This window comes from Anabrus simplex, chromosome 10 (assembly GCF_040414725.1).
Source record: "Anabrus simplex isolate iqAnaSimp1 chromosome 10, ASM4041472v1, whole genome shotgun sequence".
Lineage (NCBI taxonomy): Eukaryota > Metazoa > Arthropoda > Insecta > Orthoptera > Tettigoniidae > Anabrus > Anabrus simplex.
The window spans coordinates 24,635,765-24,654,819 of NC_090274.1; the positions used below are offsets into that span (position 1 = coordinate 24,635,765).

The window sequence follows — 19,055 nt, forward strand, 5'->3', positions numbered from 1 at the left end:
GTACTTAACCAGCCTTTTCCTCAGCCTACACTTCCCACAGCCTTATGGTATTTCCAGCTAAAAATTTCACCTTTACAATACACTTGCCTTTATGACAGAATCCTTTAGCCTACATTTAGGGTTTTTTTTTAAATAATGTGTTACCACATAGAAATGAAGCTCTTCTGATCATAAACACACCTGGAAATTAATTCATTCCAAGAGAGGAACATTTGTGGCTGAAACAATGACGTCATGTATGATGACATTTCCTTTATGAGCATCTGATGAAGGTCATACAATAGTTACAGTGCCTCAAGGTGATAATGTGACTTCTTGTACAGACAAGTTCATATAGAAAGTGATACATGATTGATGGAACTTTGGCTCTGATGGGATGATCACATACATCATAATTTATCTATTAAGAAATTAGATATCAGTAAAAAATCTGCTTGGATATGTATTTCGGTTTGCGTAGTCAGGCTACTGAAGCATAGGTCAATACAGGTGTGTGTGTGTGTGTGTGTGTGTGTGTGTGTGTGTGTGTCTCATACTAGTAAAAACGTGCAGATTGCTGTATTCTTAAAGTAATTTCTCCATCCAAGTTTCCATTCTGTGATGACATGCTGCCCAAATATTTAAAATCTTTCTCTACTTCATTACTTATTCTTATCACTCCCCTGGCTGTTCTGTTACCACACATCATGATCAAAGTCTTGCTTTTCATAGCACTAACCTTCGTTCCAAATCAACTTGTGCCTGATAATGACGAGTAAGGAGGGCAATACACTTCTCTGATTCACACTCTGTATTTCCAATATAATTGGTCCATTACTGGAAATTATACATTTTCCAGATCACTGATTCTTGGTTGCCAGCATCACCTACCATGACACATGGCTAGTGCATGTAGTGCAGGCCACTGCATAGACTACTTGCAGCCATAGGAAGCGCCAATGCACTATGAGAGAATCTGTTTCTTTTACAAAAAAACTTACTCATTCACGACAACTATTTCCAGTTTCCTACGGCAATCAAAATCTATATCCTCTGATAGCCTAGCAAGCATCAATTTTTGAAGAAGAGACCGAGTCTCTCATAGTGCATTGGCACTGTCTGAGGCTCCAAGTAGCCTGTGCAGTGGCCTCCATGGTATGCACTAGCCATGCCTCTTGGTAGGTGTGCTAGTTACCAACTACTGAACCCAAATTAACACACTGGGGGAAAATGCTGGCAATCAAGAGTGAGTTAACTGAAAAGTGTATAATTTCCAATAACGGTCCAATTATACCAGAAACAAAGAGTGTGAAACTAGGCTACTGAGAGGTTGCCATGGACTTAAGTCGTCATCATCCTCCTCCTTTCCCCTTATTCAGCTACTGCCGGGTCGGAGCATTTATGGCACTTCTCCACCTTTCTCTCTCCTTCCACTATTCCTCTTCCATCATTTACCCAGGGTAAATACAACAATATCACAGGGAAGTGAAGGAATAACTCTATGAAGAGAGAGAGAGAGATAACCACAAACTGCTAAACAATTCATATATTAATGTCAATGTCTATTAGTTCTCATTTCAATTCTAGCTATCAAAGAATCTTTCACTAAAACAACAGAGTGAATAACAATCATCATTATAAGCAGACTTGACATAAATTAAATTAAGATGGGGCATAGAGGTAAGATTCAAATTTACAGTAATTATTTTGGATGAGGAATATAAAAATATGATACATCAGGTATCAATGATGTAAGGTGAGAGGATAAATGACATGTCATTATGAGGTCAGATGTGCAAGCACAAGCAGTTTGATTTCGAGAAGTGAAAAGAAACTAAATCCGATTAAAGTCAGTTCCACATCCAAAATTAGTTAGGAATGTGATTTTACAGGAGTATTCATTCAATAGCGCAGAAGGTAGTTGTTACTCGGATATATATTTTTAGGAACAATTTAGTTCGATAGGGTGGTGAGTAAAAGTGTACTTTGCCATGTTGCCTAATGAAGTCCACTAATGCAGAGTGTCTTGAAACAAAGCACCAAGTTCTTAATTCCCATGAATGACTAGGATAGAAATAAAGTTTACAAATAGGGCGACCAAGCTTAAAATTTCATACTGCTCCACAGAAGTGATCTGAATTTAAAAGTTCCTCTCTCATCCTCTTACCTCAGGAGATCAATGATGGAATCAGGGAGAGCCAGCTCCCAGGTAACTTGTTGAGCCTCTGGGAGGATTGTGGATGTAAGGAAACTGGTGGTAAACAGTAAGAATAAAATCAGGAGGACAGATAGGCATTATGAGTGCACTTAATAACCTTTGAACACATGGGTAAATTTTATTGCACATGGTTTGGTTTCTTTTCTTTGCAATATACATTAAATGCTTGGCATTTGACATTACATACATCAGTTTTAAAAAATTGAAAATCTAGATTTTCTTCTCGTGCTGAATAAGGGTTTTTTTTTAGTTCAATACACTTGCCAACTGGCCTAAGGCAGACCAGCCATCCCAGAACAATACTGGGTGCTAACAAATAATAAAGTAACTTTAACAGATACTGTACAGCAAGTTAGACCTGAAAATAACCTAAGTTGACTAGTGGGATAAAAAGTACGTAAATTTGATTCACAGAAGGTTTGAGGATGGTTGCCTAGTTGTACTTCCTCTTAAAACAATCAACAATAACCACCTTCACCAAGTTCATTCTTCATGGAATAATTCTACCCTATCCTACATGATGAATACTGCTAAATGCAAATTGTTACACAGCACAAATTAAAAAGACAAAGTTGGTTAACTCTAGACATCTTAAGGAACATTGCAACACCTGAATCCACCATCCAGGCTACAGCAGACTCTGTGCAAACTTTGTTTTGCTTTTATCTTTGATTAGGCATTCAAAAGTGGCTTCAGTTCAATTTTTGTTACATCATCACTGGGAAACTGGTGAACAGAATTCCTCAAAACTCTGTGTAAGATCAGGGATAGCTGGTATGTGCACTATGCTATATAGGTATTATCTAACTAGAATACAGTGTTATAGCAATATTAAGGGGGCCAAAACAGAAAATGTCAAATCTCTGCAATAATATTATTTGTATTGAATAAGAGTTAATAACTAAAGCTGTGTAAAATATAATTTCTGATCTCTTATGTTCATGCACTTGTTTTACAGTAGAAGCTATGATATTTCTTAGAAAATTGTACAAAATTGTGTCGATATCCTCCTAGTCAATACTATAATATTTTACGTCCAATTAAGACAAAATTCTACACAGACATAAGAAGTTTTGACTCAACATTGGGTCATCCTCAGTAAGACAAACATACTATTACTATGACCAGAATGAGTAGAACTAGAGTCATCATTCCTTGAGTTCAAGTGTGCTGCCAGTGCAGGCATACAGTGACCAATCATACTACATCCCGCTGTCATCTGTTCTTGTATTTAACCAAACAAAATACTGTATTTTAAATGCTTAAATACCAAATTTACAAACCTTATGATTGAGAAGACATAATAAACATTTCCCATCACCCTTAATTTTCACAGAAACCCTTCCAGAAAGGAATAAACTAAAAAATGGGAATTAGGAACAGTCGCTAGTTCAGAACTTTTTGAAAAGAACAGAGAAAGATATTCTGCTTCAAAATACCTTTACATCCCTAACAACTGTATATTATGAAAGTAGGTTCTGTTTCAACAGTAATGGTGCCCATGATAACCAATCGGTTGAATTCGGTGTTGCAACAGATTGACCTACTGTACAAACATCATTAAAGTCCAGAGTACAAACTCTTCCTTGTGATTGTGAGGTAGCAAGATGAGGGGGTCACTTCCTTATCTCTACGTGCAAGTGTAATGTTTATCTAACTACTGGTTGCCCCTATCAGTAAGAAGTACACTCCTTGCCCATAAGCAAGTGGTTGTATCTCTTTATCCAGTCTGTCACAACAAGCTCCCACTTCCCTTCCAGTCCATTCGCTATGCAGCACCTCGGGAAAAACCCCTACAAGCTGTCAATGAACATCAGGTAGGTCTACTAACTAGCTTTGTTCTTTATTTTACAGCAATATTGACCATTTTCAAACTGGAAAACACTTCTAAAGGAGCTTGTTTACTTTAAATTCAAAATACATACACAACTGAATTAAAATACTCGCCAACACCATTCCCTATGAAACAGTTAGACTGACTTTATAATAAGGTCTTCCAAAAAAAGTACATAAAAACTGCAGTTACTTGCCAACAATTATCTATCTTTCTACAGAAATGCTTTGGCCCATTTTTCAAACAGATCCTTATGGTTGGTGGGGGGTTGCTGAAAAAAATGCCCAACACTGACATTCGGTATTTTATCGTATCCCGATCTAGAATCTGGAACACAACTAAACAGCATAATGACCAAAAATGTGGCTTTCAACTGAAATAGCTAAATAAAATTTAGGAAACTCAATCGTCAAAAATTAGCAGTGTTTTGCCCCAGTGCAGCATGGGCTCATCAGTTGGATACGACACCTTCCCAAGACACTGGCCAGTAGCGCCACCACTGCAAGCCATACATGTGATAAGCATGTAATTTTTGACGATTGAGTTTCCTGAATTTTATTTAGCTATCTCAGTCGAAAACCATATTTTTGGTCATGCTAGTTCGGAAGGGCATGTATAGCAAGTGGAGATGCAATTTTCCCCTAGTACGTCGGCACTGCATTGTGCTTATCACATGTATAGCTTGCAGTGGTGGCGCTACTGGCCAGTGCCTTGGGAAGGTGCAGTATCCAACTGATGAGCCCATGCAGCACTGGGGCAAAAGGAAACGCTGGTAATTTTCGACAATTGAGTTTCCTGAATTTTATTGAACAGCATAATTATTATTAAGCAGTTACAATGCTCTCATTGCTTGGTGATATGCACAAGGAACAGCACTGACACTGTATTAATCTTCTGTCATGGGTAGAAACACGACTGAATGTACCTCCCGCACTACATCTCGCATACTAACTGGGGGATGCAAACCCGGTATGTTTAATAAGAGCTAAGGTTACGTGAACGAATCGTAGCCACGAAATTTCACTGTATTTTTTGTGCCAAATAGAAGATAATTGCTTTTACTCAAATAAAGTATAAAATTTGCAGTAAATTAAGAAATAGTACAAAATATTTTACTTGTAGAGAATAATATGGGATACATACTTTACTACCTTACAACTATTACTTCTGCTACTTCCGTATATGTTTTGTTTGTCTAACACTTTCGTGTGTGTTGTCTTTGCTCAGTGAAGTTGTGTGAATTAATTAGGTGTCGTTTTCATGTTGCTCATTCGTTTTGTGCCCTAACTCATTCATTAAGTGATATATTTATTGGTCCAGGGATCATGCTATTTTGCTGTTTGAACTGCCCGCACTAGTCATATGGACAAAGATAAAGAGAATTCGCAGACATAGCACTCCCATTCATCCGTGCTAGTGCTGGACCTCAAGAAAGAAACAAAAGACAGCACGAGCAGTGGAATGCAACATAAGGGAATCCTGTCTACAACCCATAAGTACATATAGATATTTCTCTAGTAACAACGGTATTTCTTACTTTACTGCAGATTTTACATCTTATTTGAGTAAAAGCAATTATTATCTTCAGTTTGGTACAAAAATTACCATGAAATTTCGTGGATAAGATTTGTTAACGTAACCAGAGCTAATATCCCTCACAGCGCTATCTGGTGGCTGACCTACTGACCCACAAACCACCATGGATAAGGAAGGGAGTAATGACACTATTTCGTTCTACTTATTCTGCTGCTGCTGCTACTACTACTACACTAATCTTCATCATCGAATGACCTAAGCTACTGAGTACAAGCACTTTGATTTGACGTTGGGTTACCTGGGTGTTGATTTTAATATTATATTTACTCTAACAGATGGTAGATAAACTAGAACTCTGTTGAGCAACTTATTGAAAAGTTTAATGTCGGTTAAACACAATGTGTCACCAAAGATTTTTTACATGCCAGCATTGTACAACAGTGTGTCAAAAAGACTTATCTGCCCTTCGATCTCCCAATCTGACGGCCATCACTCTACCACTGATCCACAGAGTAAGTTACCTCTAAAATTCTGCGAAACCATCTTCTTCCATCTTGAACTGCACTTCAATGCAAAAGTCACTTATTTTTACTTCGTCTGATGCTATAAACAATGGTAACTTGTAATACAGGATTTGGGCACCTGAAATCGGAGCACACAAAATGCCTTCCCCTGCTACCTTGCAATTTTGAAAACAGTGGCCCGGTGGCCCTCTATTAAGCGTAAATGAACCATCAGTAATGCAATGCAAACTTGGAGAAATGCTCTTTTTAATGGCACAAGTGCCTATTTTATTCATTTACATCATTTACAAAAACCAACAATTCTTCTGTACAGACCATGAATTATCAGCTGCCACTGCATCATAAAGGAACCCATTTTATCCTTGTGGGACTATTTGATAACAAACAAGCTTAAGTCACTCATGACTCCTTGATTTCAGTGTTGTATGTATAAAGCACTATGGAACTAAAATAATCCATTGCCTGATCAAAAAACTGTTGTACAACTCAGAAATATGCTAAAAAACATCTTATAATTAAAAACAGGAATACAGAGTTATTTTCGCAAATAAACTTTGCTTGTTACCAACATTGTATAGAATACTTCATGAAATTAGGAATGTTGAGAAATGTGTTAATGGACGTACTGTGTATAATACTGCTTGATGTAGTGGAAATTATAACTGCATTACATGCTCTCGTCTATCACACTCGACAAAACTGGAATGTTAAGTGATATGTTAATGAATGCTGAAGTGTCACTTCTTTTTTAATAATACTGATTGGAGTTATGAATATTATCATTCCATTATTTGTAGAAACATAACTACTAATGTAATAAATGTGAAAACATGTTTGGATCTTGGTGTAACTATCAGGTCTGAATGACTTTATGCATCTGGATTAAATTTCATCCATAATTAGAGGATAACATAAGGGCTGTTCACTATCATGCTCTCTCATAAGGGAACAATCCAGCAAAAGGAAACGTGAAACTAGTCAGAGGAAAAGCTACGCCAGAGAAAAGTGAATATCCTGCTCAAATGATTAGTCCTATTTAAAAATGAACCCATCAAGTGTACTTAGAATTTAATTTCCCTCATGTACAGCAGCGATAAAGTATAAAGCTGGATATGTAGCATCTCTTTATGTCTGTCTTCAACAATTCAGAAGAACGAAGTAACTTTTGCAGAAGGCTGAATCTTTAACGGGTCAACCGTGCCACATGTTCCTAATTCAATCTGTAATTCAAAGGAGGGAATGATCCACCTGATCAATGCAATATTAAAGTGAACTCTTATCCTCATTCCGAGGTGGTGCAGCTCCTCCGTAGTGTAACGGTTAATGTTATTAGCTACTGTCCTCAGGAGTCCGGGTTTGATTCCCACTACTACCAGAAATTTAAGAATGGTAGGAGGGCTGGTAAGTGATTGAAATGGTACATGCAGCTCACCTCCATTTGGGGAGGTGTGCCAGAAAAGAGCTGCACCACCTTGGGATGAGGACACGAGTTTACCTTTAATACAATAATTTGAAGTTCAATTATATTTTATATTGAAACACTAGTACTAGCTCTGGCCCTCTGATTGGGCCATCCTCAGCTAGATGCATAAACTTAAATACTGTAATAAAATAGCACTCTTCAGTAATTAAAAGATTATATCAACGTTGCTGTTCTTAAAATGCCCACTTAGTAGTTAAAAGGGGTTAAAACTTGTGCACCAGATAACATTTCTTCACAAATTATGAGAATTCTCAGATTATTTAAGGAATGTAAAATGTTGCCGTGCTCTAAAACTGGCTTCGATGCTGGTGTTATTGCATTATATAACAAAAGTTCGCCTGAGGGAACATCCTTAATTGCTATGGTGATTAGCGGTAAAATTGAAAGATGATGTAGATTAAGGAATTGCCAATACACGTACCTATTTCAAGTCCTGAGATGAGAATAAGTTGGTGAATGTCTCAAAAGAAGGAAAAACTAGATTTGAAGAATACTGTGTCAAGTACAATTTCAATGTAAAAGATCAACATTTGAACTTACTCCCTTGGTTCCCCGTGGGCCTGTTCTCAGCGGCTGTGTTGACGGGGCACTGAGTGCCGCCCGTCGCTTGGAGCGAGCTATTACTTGGATTAAGAGAGGAAGAGAAGCGGAGGGGAAGCAGGCGGAAGATGCTGGTGAGTTTGTAGTGATGATTGGCAAACTTTTGGGATAAAAATTGGCAATTAAAGGGATAACAGTATTATATCATTTTTTCTCTTATTTCATTTAAGTTATAATTTGGGTTAGCATACTGAAATTACGTATGGGTTTTAGCGCCGGGAGTGTCCGAGGACAAGTTTGGCTTGCCAGGTGCAGGTCTTTTGATTTGACGCCCATCGACAACCTGCACACCGTGATGAAGATGAAATTGTGATGAAGACAATACATCCACCCAGGCCCCGTGCCAACGGAATTAACCAATTATGGTTAAAATTCCCAACTCTGCTGGGATTCGAACCTAGGACCCCTGTGACCAGAGGCCAGTATGCTAACCATTTAGCCGTGGAGTCGGACGGTTAGCATACAGATCTAGATGTTTGAAGCATTCCTCAACAATATAAAGTAAGGTTGTGATTTAATGCATTAATATATTCAAGGTAGCGAGTTTCTCTACAATGGGACATCATATGGCTGATTTTGGACATAATTTCTGTAACATTGAACAGGGTTTAAAAATTTTAAGAATCGTGCAAAAAGATATAAAATATAATTGAACTTTAAATTATTTTAATGATCAGATGGAACATCCCCTCCTTTGATTTATAGAGTGAATTAAGGACTCATCAACATGGACAACATGAAGCTTGTATCATAATGAGACCACATGTTCCTTGCTCTGTGTACTCTTATAGGATATTAAATTTCTGCTTTATAATTTGTGTTATATATTATTGATCCTGCAAATAGTACACAAAAAGAGATTGTATGGTCCCTACTCTGTGATGTGAGCCAGTAATGTGTTGAATAGATTGTTATTTTTTGTTTCTTTCACACCATTTTTTTTTACTTCTGTGTAGGATTGTAATTTACATGTTTTAATATGCAATGATTCCAGGAATTTAGCGTTTAATGCATAAACATAAACAAAAGGTAGAAGTCCTATGGAGGATACCTAGTGACTGAAAAAGAAGGAAAATAAATTTGAATGACTGCCCCTATACAACCCTGTTTCTTTGTAGTTCTAGCATTGTGGATTTTTGGGTGCATGCAGTTTCGCAATTATATTCTTCAAATGTTCTTATACATTTCAAAGTCTGCTTTAAATAGTTTTCACCACCCCTGTCCACATCTAATGTGTCCATAATAATGCAATGTTATTTAAAGCAGTTCTTACGTCAACTGCAACAAATCTGTCAGAGCATTCTCCACACGTTGGATGTCATACATTTGTATCCTATCCAACATGCTTGAAATTTTTTTAAATATTGAAAACCATGACAACATGGGTAGAAGCTAGTAAATGTATATATCTAGGGGTGGAGATGTTTACCAGAAATTTAGCATTATGGTTGGTACATTTGTAATTTAAAGTTTTATAGTGTTTTGACAAAAAAAATAACTTGGAATATGAACTAATTTTGATTAATATTTTGGTGATATTACTAAGAAATTAAAAACACATCTACATAGAGCCTACAGTAAAATTAAAATAAAACATGATAAAATTGTAAATTTGTTTTAAATTGATATAGGCCAAGTATACATAGAAAAGAAAAAAAGACATGTTTATAATGATTCAAAATTAACTTGCATCATATTCATGAATCTCAGACACTGCTCAAGGGAATCATACAACATACAACGTTCGTGTTCTATCACTTACAATTGAACTGTTTTGTACTGAAAACTTTTTCAGCATCTACAATCTTGATAGGACATTAAATACACTGCAGAGCTGCTTGGGCAAACTGAGTATTTGAGTTGAACAGTCAAAAGCATTTAAGGGTAGTCCACAGTTCTACAAACTCCTTGGTTTAAGTTTTCAGAAGATAAATAGAATATATAAATAAATAAATAAATAATACTTTATTTGAAAAGTTGACAGTTTTCCACTTAATTATTTGGTATATATTTAGTATTTTGAGTTGATTTTCCTGTTTTACTTCATCTTCAAAACACAATTTTTAAAAAGTTTACAGAAAATACTGAAATACAAACCTTTATAAGAATTTCATCTAATATTGCTATTATAAAATATCACCATCCCTGCATACTATAACAACCAGCTTTCTATTGGTGTGAAAGAATTATTGAAATCAGTCAAATGGTTCCAAGGTTTAACTCTCCACATGCAAACAAAATCACAACTTTCTCTCTTTATAATATTAGTACAGATGACATGGAGTGAATTCTAAAATAAGGTCTAACTTGCTGTTCAGCGAGTATATCAAGATCTTAACAAATTAGGTACAGTACATCTGACTAAAATGTAATACGCAGTTGTGCTTGACTTCAGTTTAGAATGTCGAGGAAGCATCTCTACTGAACTCTGTTTATTCATCATCCTTGTGACTACAAAAGAGTGCACACAACTGCTACGGTATTTGAAATAAAAATGAGGGAAAAGGCCACAGTATAAGCAACGAAGTAACTGCTAAATTAAAGCTGCAAATGGAATGCTCAACTCCTTGGTTTGGCAAGGTACTTCACATTCTACACCACTTGTCTAGAGTCTTGTTATCACAAGTTTTAGTTTTAAAAAAACCTTCAGAAAAGAATAGACAAGTTTTTGGCACATTACTGTGCCAATTGGTGATTTATTCTTTCCTTTGTATTATTCTCCCATAAAATTTTGGCAGTGATGACTCTAGACCACTCAAGAATATAGACTTCATTTGAAGTTGACAGCTTCTCCTATCCTCTTGTGCGGATGGCGGTCCCAAGGTACGACACCACGAACAGTCTGCTCGATGGGCAGCGAGTAAATGTCAGCCGCTAGTTCGTCCAAACCAATTTCAGGATCTGATTTCGCTTTCTTCGCAACCTCATCCACTTCTGCTCGTATTGCGTCATCGATTTTCTGTAAGCAGTCCGATGTACACACCTCATGTTTACAACTATTGTAGATTTTGTTACTACAGGGTCTTTATTTTAAAGTTGTGCAAGATAGGTGCAATGTTAGTCGAATAGGGAATTCACCAAGCGCAGTTGCAGTCACAGATCATAAAAGTCCAATAAGTAGCAAGCCTTGTCAATACATACGAGTTATTTAATAAATTATTGTTATCACATCTTACACCAGACATGTTTTGACGACCTTATTGTCCTCTTTCACAATGGTTTTTTCACTCTACCAATTATCTCTTGGACCTCTTTACTTATTATTAAACACCAAACACCAAAGTTCTAAACATCTCTTAATTGAAATTTAATATGTGTCATAAATAAAATAAATCATAAATGTCATAAAAGAACACTAAAACTACACTATTCTATTTACAAACTTCTTAAAATGTCATCCTTGTCTATAACCTAAAAAATATAATAAATTTATTAAGATTAAAGTCTCTTAAAATTTTACAAAAATCTTCCAGTTCAGAAATCACATCAGATGAATGTTGCTGGTATTTCCATCTGTCCTCAAACACTCCCTAGAGTGGTACCTCTTCACTCCAACCTAAATGAATATACTGTTGTCAATACATAAACATAACTGGCCTTGACCTTAGCATGGGGTAACATGCCTGTCAGTAGAACATAGATATCAGGATCAGTATCTTTCTCTTATATTAGCAAAATGGATAAGGATTTTTTATTTTTTTTTGACACCCGAATCGGAAACTCTTGTCAGTTTTTGTATTTAAAATTTGGTGCATTCACTTTGCCCTTGACCTCCGTTGGTTGTCATCTGATCGGATATTCATTGAGTTTGGAGTGAAGAGCTGCCACTCTATGGAGTCATCGAGGATAGATGGAAATATGGCGTAATCTCTGAATTAGAAGATTTTAGTAAAATTTTAAGAGATGCTAATTTTAATAAATTGATTACAGTATATTTTTAGGTAATAGACATGGACACCATTTTAAGAAGATTGTAAACAGAATAGTGTGGTTTTAATGTACTTTTATGACATTTATGATACATTCTATTTATGACACATTAGATTTCAATTAAGAGATGTTTAAAACTTTGGTGTTTGGTGTTTAATAATAAGTAAAGCAGTTCAAGAGATAATTGGTGGTGTGAAAAAACCACTGAGGAAGAGGATAGTAAGGTCCTCGAAACATGTACAGTGTACGAGGTGATAACAAATAATTAATTAAATAACTAAGTATTGACAAGGCTGATTTTAAATATCCTATGGTAATGAGTATCTATTGGAGTAGAGATTCTAGTCAATAACAGACCATTATAAAATCAAACCACAATGGTTAAGTTAATAAATTTAAAAGTAGCAAGTACACGAGACTGTTAAATGACAACTTTTATTATAATTTCGATCCACCTTATTCAGTACATAAAAACTGTTGTTTAGATGAAATTACAACATATATTTCAATCAGAACTAGTTTCGACGCCTTTTTTGCGTCATCATCAGCTGATATAGGTTCTTGGAAAAATTGGCAATCACATAAGTTTATCTACGTCAAATTGAACATAATTTAAAACCATATTAACAACCTAAAACTGTGTTACAATTATACTGTTTCAAAGTCCATATTTTCTACAAGTCCGAGACTTGCGAGTCTTAAACCTTAAATTGATGAAAACATATGTATTTGCTCACGAATAAACTAATGTGGATTTAAAAGAACAACAACTTAAAAATTAAAAAGAGTCTTGAAGAAACATTAGCTTAATTTAACACACTTCTTAAAACGCGATGTAGAATCGTATTAAAATAATTCAATACAATCTTCTGAGTCGCTTTAATGGAGCAATCCTAGTGAGGTGGAACCGAGCAATCTGTCCTTTAAGATGTTAACAAGTACAACGTTCCCAGTTCACTGCGGACCTGAAATAATAGGAATCTAATAAACTACCGCCTAACTGAAGAGGCAAAATATAAAATTACGTCTTATAACGTAAACGTTTTTACGTGACTCACCTCAAAAGATCGCTGTCCATGCGAAGCACAATGAAGCCTAGCGAGCAGTGTTGTGTTAGTAATCAAGTGTCCAACGTTGGTCTGGGCCGAAGGGGGGAAATAGGGGAAAGCAGGAGGAGCAACTGAGGAGCAGCAACATGTTGGAGCTCCAGAGGGTGCGGTCGTAGAAAGCAACTAGTAAAGCTATTACTCATAATATGAAACACCGTCCTATTGACCGGGATATGTACATTTTTAAAAAACTCAATAAGGAAATCAAAATGAATATTTGATTTTTCAGAAATTTCATTTAAATTAAGGTTTGGATTAAAATACTGATCCAGGTGTATATAGCAACCCTCCGCAACATCCTGCAAACTTCCTTTTCCTAAGTTCTCCAAGATCTCAATGTCCTGTTCTATAGATGTGAATTTATGCTTTAGATCATGTACATGCTGGCCTACCGTGGAAAATCTGTTATATTTTATTGCATTGGCATATTCTGTGTATCTAATTTTAAAACTTCGTCCTGTTTGACCTAGATATGTCGTTACATTTAAATCTATACACACCCGATTTGGTATATGGGCTCGATCTATTAACTGAGGCTGAATTGTGCAATACAACTGTATTATTATTATTATTATTATTATTATTATTATTATTATTATTATTATTATTATTATTATTATTATTATTATTATCAGTACGAAAGGAAACCTTGACATTATGTTTCTTGAAAACATTAGTGAACTTATATGTATCCTTATTATAAGTAAATATTGCCAACGCCTTCTGATTAGGTTTGTCTTTGGCCAAAGTGATTTGTAAACGGTACCTGAACTTGTTGACGATACGTTCAATAAAGCATTCACTAAAACCTTAGCCATTGAACGGATTATATGGAGTTCTTTATTCAAATTAGCTTTTGTCATGGGGATTCTAAATGCCCGTTCTACTAAACTATTGTATGTAGAGTTTTTTTTTTTACTCTGTGGGTGTTCCGAGTCTTGTCTAATAATGACTGCCGTTTGTGTAGGATTTCTAAAAATACTATAAGCAAAAGATGAATCCGATCTGTTGATTTTTAAGTCAAGAAAATTAATCGATTCATTACTTTCTGACTCCAAAGTAAATTTAATCTGTGGGTCAATGCTATTAAGTACATCTAGAGTAGCCGTTGCGTCCCTAACACGTTCGTGTAAAATTACTAATGTATCGTCCACAAATCTAGACCAAAACAGAATGTTGTCAAATTCTCTGTCATTCTCCATCATGTATGTTTCCAAAGAATCCAGATAAATCTCCACCAAGATTCCCGAGGCCGGAGATCCCATTGCCAACCCATCCTGTTTATAAATGACCTTGTCAAAGACAAAGTTGTTATTATTTACAAGTAACTTAACCAATTTCATGAAATCTTGTATTTCAAGTTCACTTAGCTGACTAGGATCTAAGATTCTTAAAACAATAGGAGGCAAATTATTGGTTCTAATACTCGGAAACATTTTTCAAGACTCGGTTCAGAATAAATTAGATAACTTTCTTCCTGCTAAACAGAAAGTATTGGATTTAAAAAAAAAAAAACTAGAAATGCTAAAGAAAGAATCGTTTTCAAGCAAACCAGTCTTAGAAACTAAACAGTCTCCTAATAAAGATTTAGTCAGGAGTTTTCATACACCAGTTATCAACCTTTCCAAGACCATTTTGAATGAGAAAGAAATGCAAATTCTTTCTAAAGGCCCAAAACATAACTGGCCTAATTTCAACCTAGCCAAAAAACCACAAAACTTGTGGTGGAATCGGAGGTTGCGATTGGTAAATTACCACATGAGGTGCAGGAGGAAGTTAGATTAGATTTTAAAAGAAAGTTGCACAATAATTTAGTTACTAATAATAAAGATAATGCCATTTACAGTTCCAAGGACATCAGTATTGATAAAAAGTGTATTATAGAATTTAAAAAGAAGGTTAAAGATGAGGAGCTCATTATTACTAAGGCAGATAAGGGTAATGTGACGGTAATTATGCATAAGGATGATTACATTCATAAGACTAAACAATTTTTCGATAATGAAAACTTTTTATTGATCAAGAAAGACCCAACGCAAACTCTATAACACCAATTAAAACAAACATTAAAGAATACTTCCTTCCTCTTTACCGAACAGGAGAAGCAAAAACTAGTAAATATGAACCCGGGCCTTCCAAAAGCGAGAGCACTCCCCAAGATTCACAAGGCCGGGGTTCCCATTCGGCCCATAATAAATTACAGACCCAGTCCTCGATACAAATTAGCTAAGTTCATTCAGAAATTCCTTAAACAACACTATAGATTTACGGCAAACAAATCCATAAAGAACTCCATAGAACTGGTTAATAAATTAAGCAATTTTAAATTACAAGCTCACCATACCTTACATTAATTTGGTATCGTCAACATGTTTCCGAGTATTAGAACCAATAAGTTGCCTATTGTTTTTAAGAATCTAAGATCCTACAGTCAGCTAAGTGAACTTGAAATACAAGATTTCATGAAATTGGTTAAGTTATTTGTAAATAATAACTACTTTATCTTTGACAAGGTCATTTATAAACTGGATAGGTTGGCAATGGGATCTCCGGCCTCGGGAAAACAGGATGGGTTGACAATGGGATCTCCGGCCTCGGGAATCTTGGCGGAGATTTATCTGGATTCTTTGGAAACATACATGATGGAGAACGACAGAGAATTTGACAACATTCTGTTTTGGTCTAGATTTGTGGACGATACATTAGTAATTTTAGACAAACGTGTTAGGGACGCAACGGCTACTCTAGATGTACTTAATAGCATTGACCCACAGATTAAATTTACTTTGGAGTCAGAAAGTAATGAATCGATTAATTTTCTTGACTTAAAAATCAACAGATCGGATTCATCTTTTGCTTATAGTATTTTTAGAAAGCCTACACAAACGGCAGTCATTATTAGACAAGACTCAAAACACCCACAGAGTAAAAAAAAAACTCTACATACAATAGTTTAGTAGAACGGGCATTTAGAATCCCCATGACAAAAGCTAATTTGAATAAAGAACTCAATATAATCTGTTCAATGACTAAGGTTTTAGTGAATGCTTTATTGAACGTATCGTCAACAAGTTCAGGTACCGTTTACAAATCACTTTGGCCAAAGACAAACCTAATCAGAAGGCGTTTTGCAATATTTACTTATAATAAGGATATATATAAGTTTACTAATATTTTCAAGAAACATAATGTCAAGGTTTCGTTTCGTACTGACGATGATAATAATAATAATAATAATAATAATAATAATAATAATAATAATACAGTTGTATTGCACAATTCAGCCTCAGTTAATAGATCGAGCCCATATACCAAATCGGGTGTGTATAGATTTAAATTAAACGACTGTGGGTCCACATATCTCGGTCAAATAGGACGAAGTTTTAAAATTAGATACACGGAACATACCAATGCAATAAAATATAACAGTTCTCCGCGGTAGGCCAGCATGTACATGATCTAAAGCATAAATTCACATCTATAGAACAGGACATTGAGATCTTGGAGAACTTAGGAAAAGGAAGTTTGCAGGATGTTGCGGAGGGTTGCTATATACACCTGGATCAGTATTTTAATCCAAACCTTAATTTAAATGAAATTTCTGAAAAATCAAATATTCTTATCCCGGTCAATAGGACGGTGTTTCATATTATGCGTAATAGCTTTACTAGTTGCTTTCTACGACCGCGCCATCCGGAGCTCCAACAGGTTGCCGCTCCTCAGTTGCTCCCCCCCCGCTTTCCCCTCTTTCCCGCTTTCGGCCCAGACCAACCTTGGACACTTGATTACTAACACAACACTGTTTAAACATAGGAATTTCATTTTGTCTGTATTGAACTGAGAAAGGATGGTAGGAAAGAACACTTTCGCACTGCAAGATATGTGGTCAAGGTTATTTTTAATATGTATAATTTTTGTTTTCTCAACGATTCATTTGTTTCTATATTCGTCCCTGTTTTTATCTCCTTATAAGATGTGTATTGTTTAATGTCACGCCTTGTGTAATATAAATGCCTACATCTTGCCTATTTCCCACATTTTGGCTGATGATGACGCAAACACAGCGTCGAAACTAGTTCCAAGTGCAAATACATGTTGTAAATAAATATAACATTTTTGTATTGAAAAGGTGGACCGTTTTAAGTTCTTCCTACATCCAACACAACACTGCTCGCTAGGCTTCATTGTGCTTCGCATGGATAGCGATCTTTTGAGGTGAGTCACGTAAAAACGTTTACGTTATAAGACATAACTTTATATTTTGCCTCTTCAGTTAAGCGATAGTTGATTAGATTCCTATTATTTCAGGTCCGCATTGAACTGGGAACGTTCTACTTGTTAACATCTTAAAGGACCGATTGCTCGGTTCCACCTCACTAGGATTGCTCCATTAAAGCGACTCTGAAGATTTTATTGAATTATTTTAATACGATCTACGTCACGTTTTAAGAAGAGTGTTAAATTAAGCTAATGTTTCTTCACGACAATTTTTAATTTTTAAGTTGTTGTTCTTTTAAATCCACGTTAGTTTATTCGTGAGCAAACTGGTTTACATATGTTTTCATCAATTTAAGGTTTAAGACTCGCAAGTCTCGGACTTGTAGAAAATATGGACTTTGAAACAGTATAATTGTAACACAGTTTTAGGTTGTTAATATGGTTTTAAATTATGTTCAATTTGACGAAGATAAACTTATGTGATTGCCAATTTTTCCAAGAACCTATATCAGCTGATGATGACGCAAAAAGGGCGTCATAACTAGTTCTGATTGAAATATATGTTGTAATTTCATCTGAACAACAGTTTTTATGTATTGAATAAGGTGGATCCAAATTATAATAAAAGTTGTAATCTTGGTTCAATACAGACAGACAAACAATGAAATTTATTAATTTAACTGATAAATGAGGTCACCTTATTGACTTCCGCAGGGTTTGGTATCGTTGCCATCTCTCCAGTGTTTATCAGTTTATTTTGGTGGAGTAGTTCCTGTATGAATGTTTTTTAGTAAAGTGCTGCTTAAAAAGTGATGTTTGCTTTAGAACATGTTTTCACTGTAGAGTGCTTTGCAGAGCATTTGTCTAAAAATGGCTCCACCAATAAGAGCTACATTAAACTGGAACTAGCTTCCATTTCCCCATGAGATCATCTTCAGCCAAAGATTATACAGAATTGACAAGTCATAATACAGACACATATGAATGTTAAAATAAGGCTGTGCAACAAAATTTAAATTGACAGTCTTAGTTGCTATACATCGTCAAATTAAAATTAAGCCACAATTCTGTTAAAAAATTAGGTGAAGTTTCTTAGGCTTGTGGTTTGAAATAATTTAGTGACGGCACCTGCAACAAACCTTGGACTTCACAACTAGGTATAAATATATGAATTTGATCCGAATTGGAAGACAAACCTCACTCGATTTTGTACTTTCTTCCAACATACCAAGATGTCCCTAATGGAATGCCACATGGTTTCATTCTACTTTAAATGAGCAGGAGTCAAATTCCAAAAGCTATATATGATGGAAAAATATTTTCATCCGTGTGATTCTGTACTAAAATTATTTCAAACCATAAGCCTAAGAAAGTGAAACTTCACGTTATGTTTGAGCAGAATTGTGATGTAATTTTAATTCGACGATGTATAGCAACTAAAACTGCCAATTTTAATTTTGTTGTACAACCTTATTTTAATATTTGTATGTTTCTACATCATAACTGTCAATTTTGTATAATTTCTGGCTGAAGATGATCTCATGGGAAGATCAAAACTAGTCCCAATTTAATGTAGCTCTTATATTAATAATAGCTTTCGCTTTTGGATTTGTAATTTGTATTT

The 19,055-nt window shown here is 35.4% G+C and overlaps 1 protein-coding gene and 1 long non-coding RNA gene across 2 annotated transcripts in view; one reads left to right on the forward strand and one right to left on the reverse strand.

Annotated features, from left to right (window-relative positions):
* Window positions 1-2,266: 2,266 nt before the first annotated feature.
* The window catches only part of LOC136882092 (uncharacterized), a 92,514-nt gene continuing 75,725 nt past the window's right edge, over window positions 2,267-19,055 (forward strand). Inside the window, exon 1 of the long non-coding RNA XR_010861086.2 lies at window positions 2,267-4,014. This is a non-coding gene — a long non-coding RNA (uncharacterized lncRNA). The remainder of the gene's footprint in view (window positions 4,015-19,055) is intronic.
* Window positions 8,148-19,055, reverse strand: part of LOC136882091 (pyruvate dehydrogenase E1 component subunit alpha, mitochondrial) — a 65,333-nt gene continuing 54,425 nt past the window's right edge. Inside the window, exon 7 of the mRNA XM_067154618.2 lies at window positions 8,148-11,133. Within this exon, the coding sequence (XP_067010719.1) occupies window positions 10,945-11,133 (189 nt within the window). The 3' untranslated portion in view covers window positions 8,148-10,944. The remainder of the gene's footprint in view (window positions 11,134-19,055) is intronic.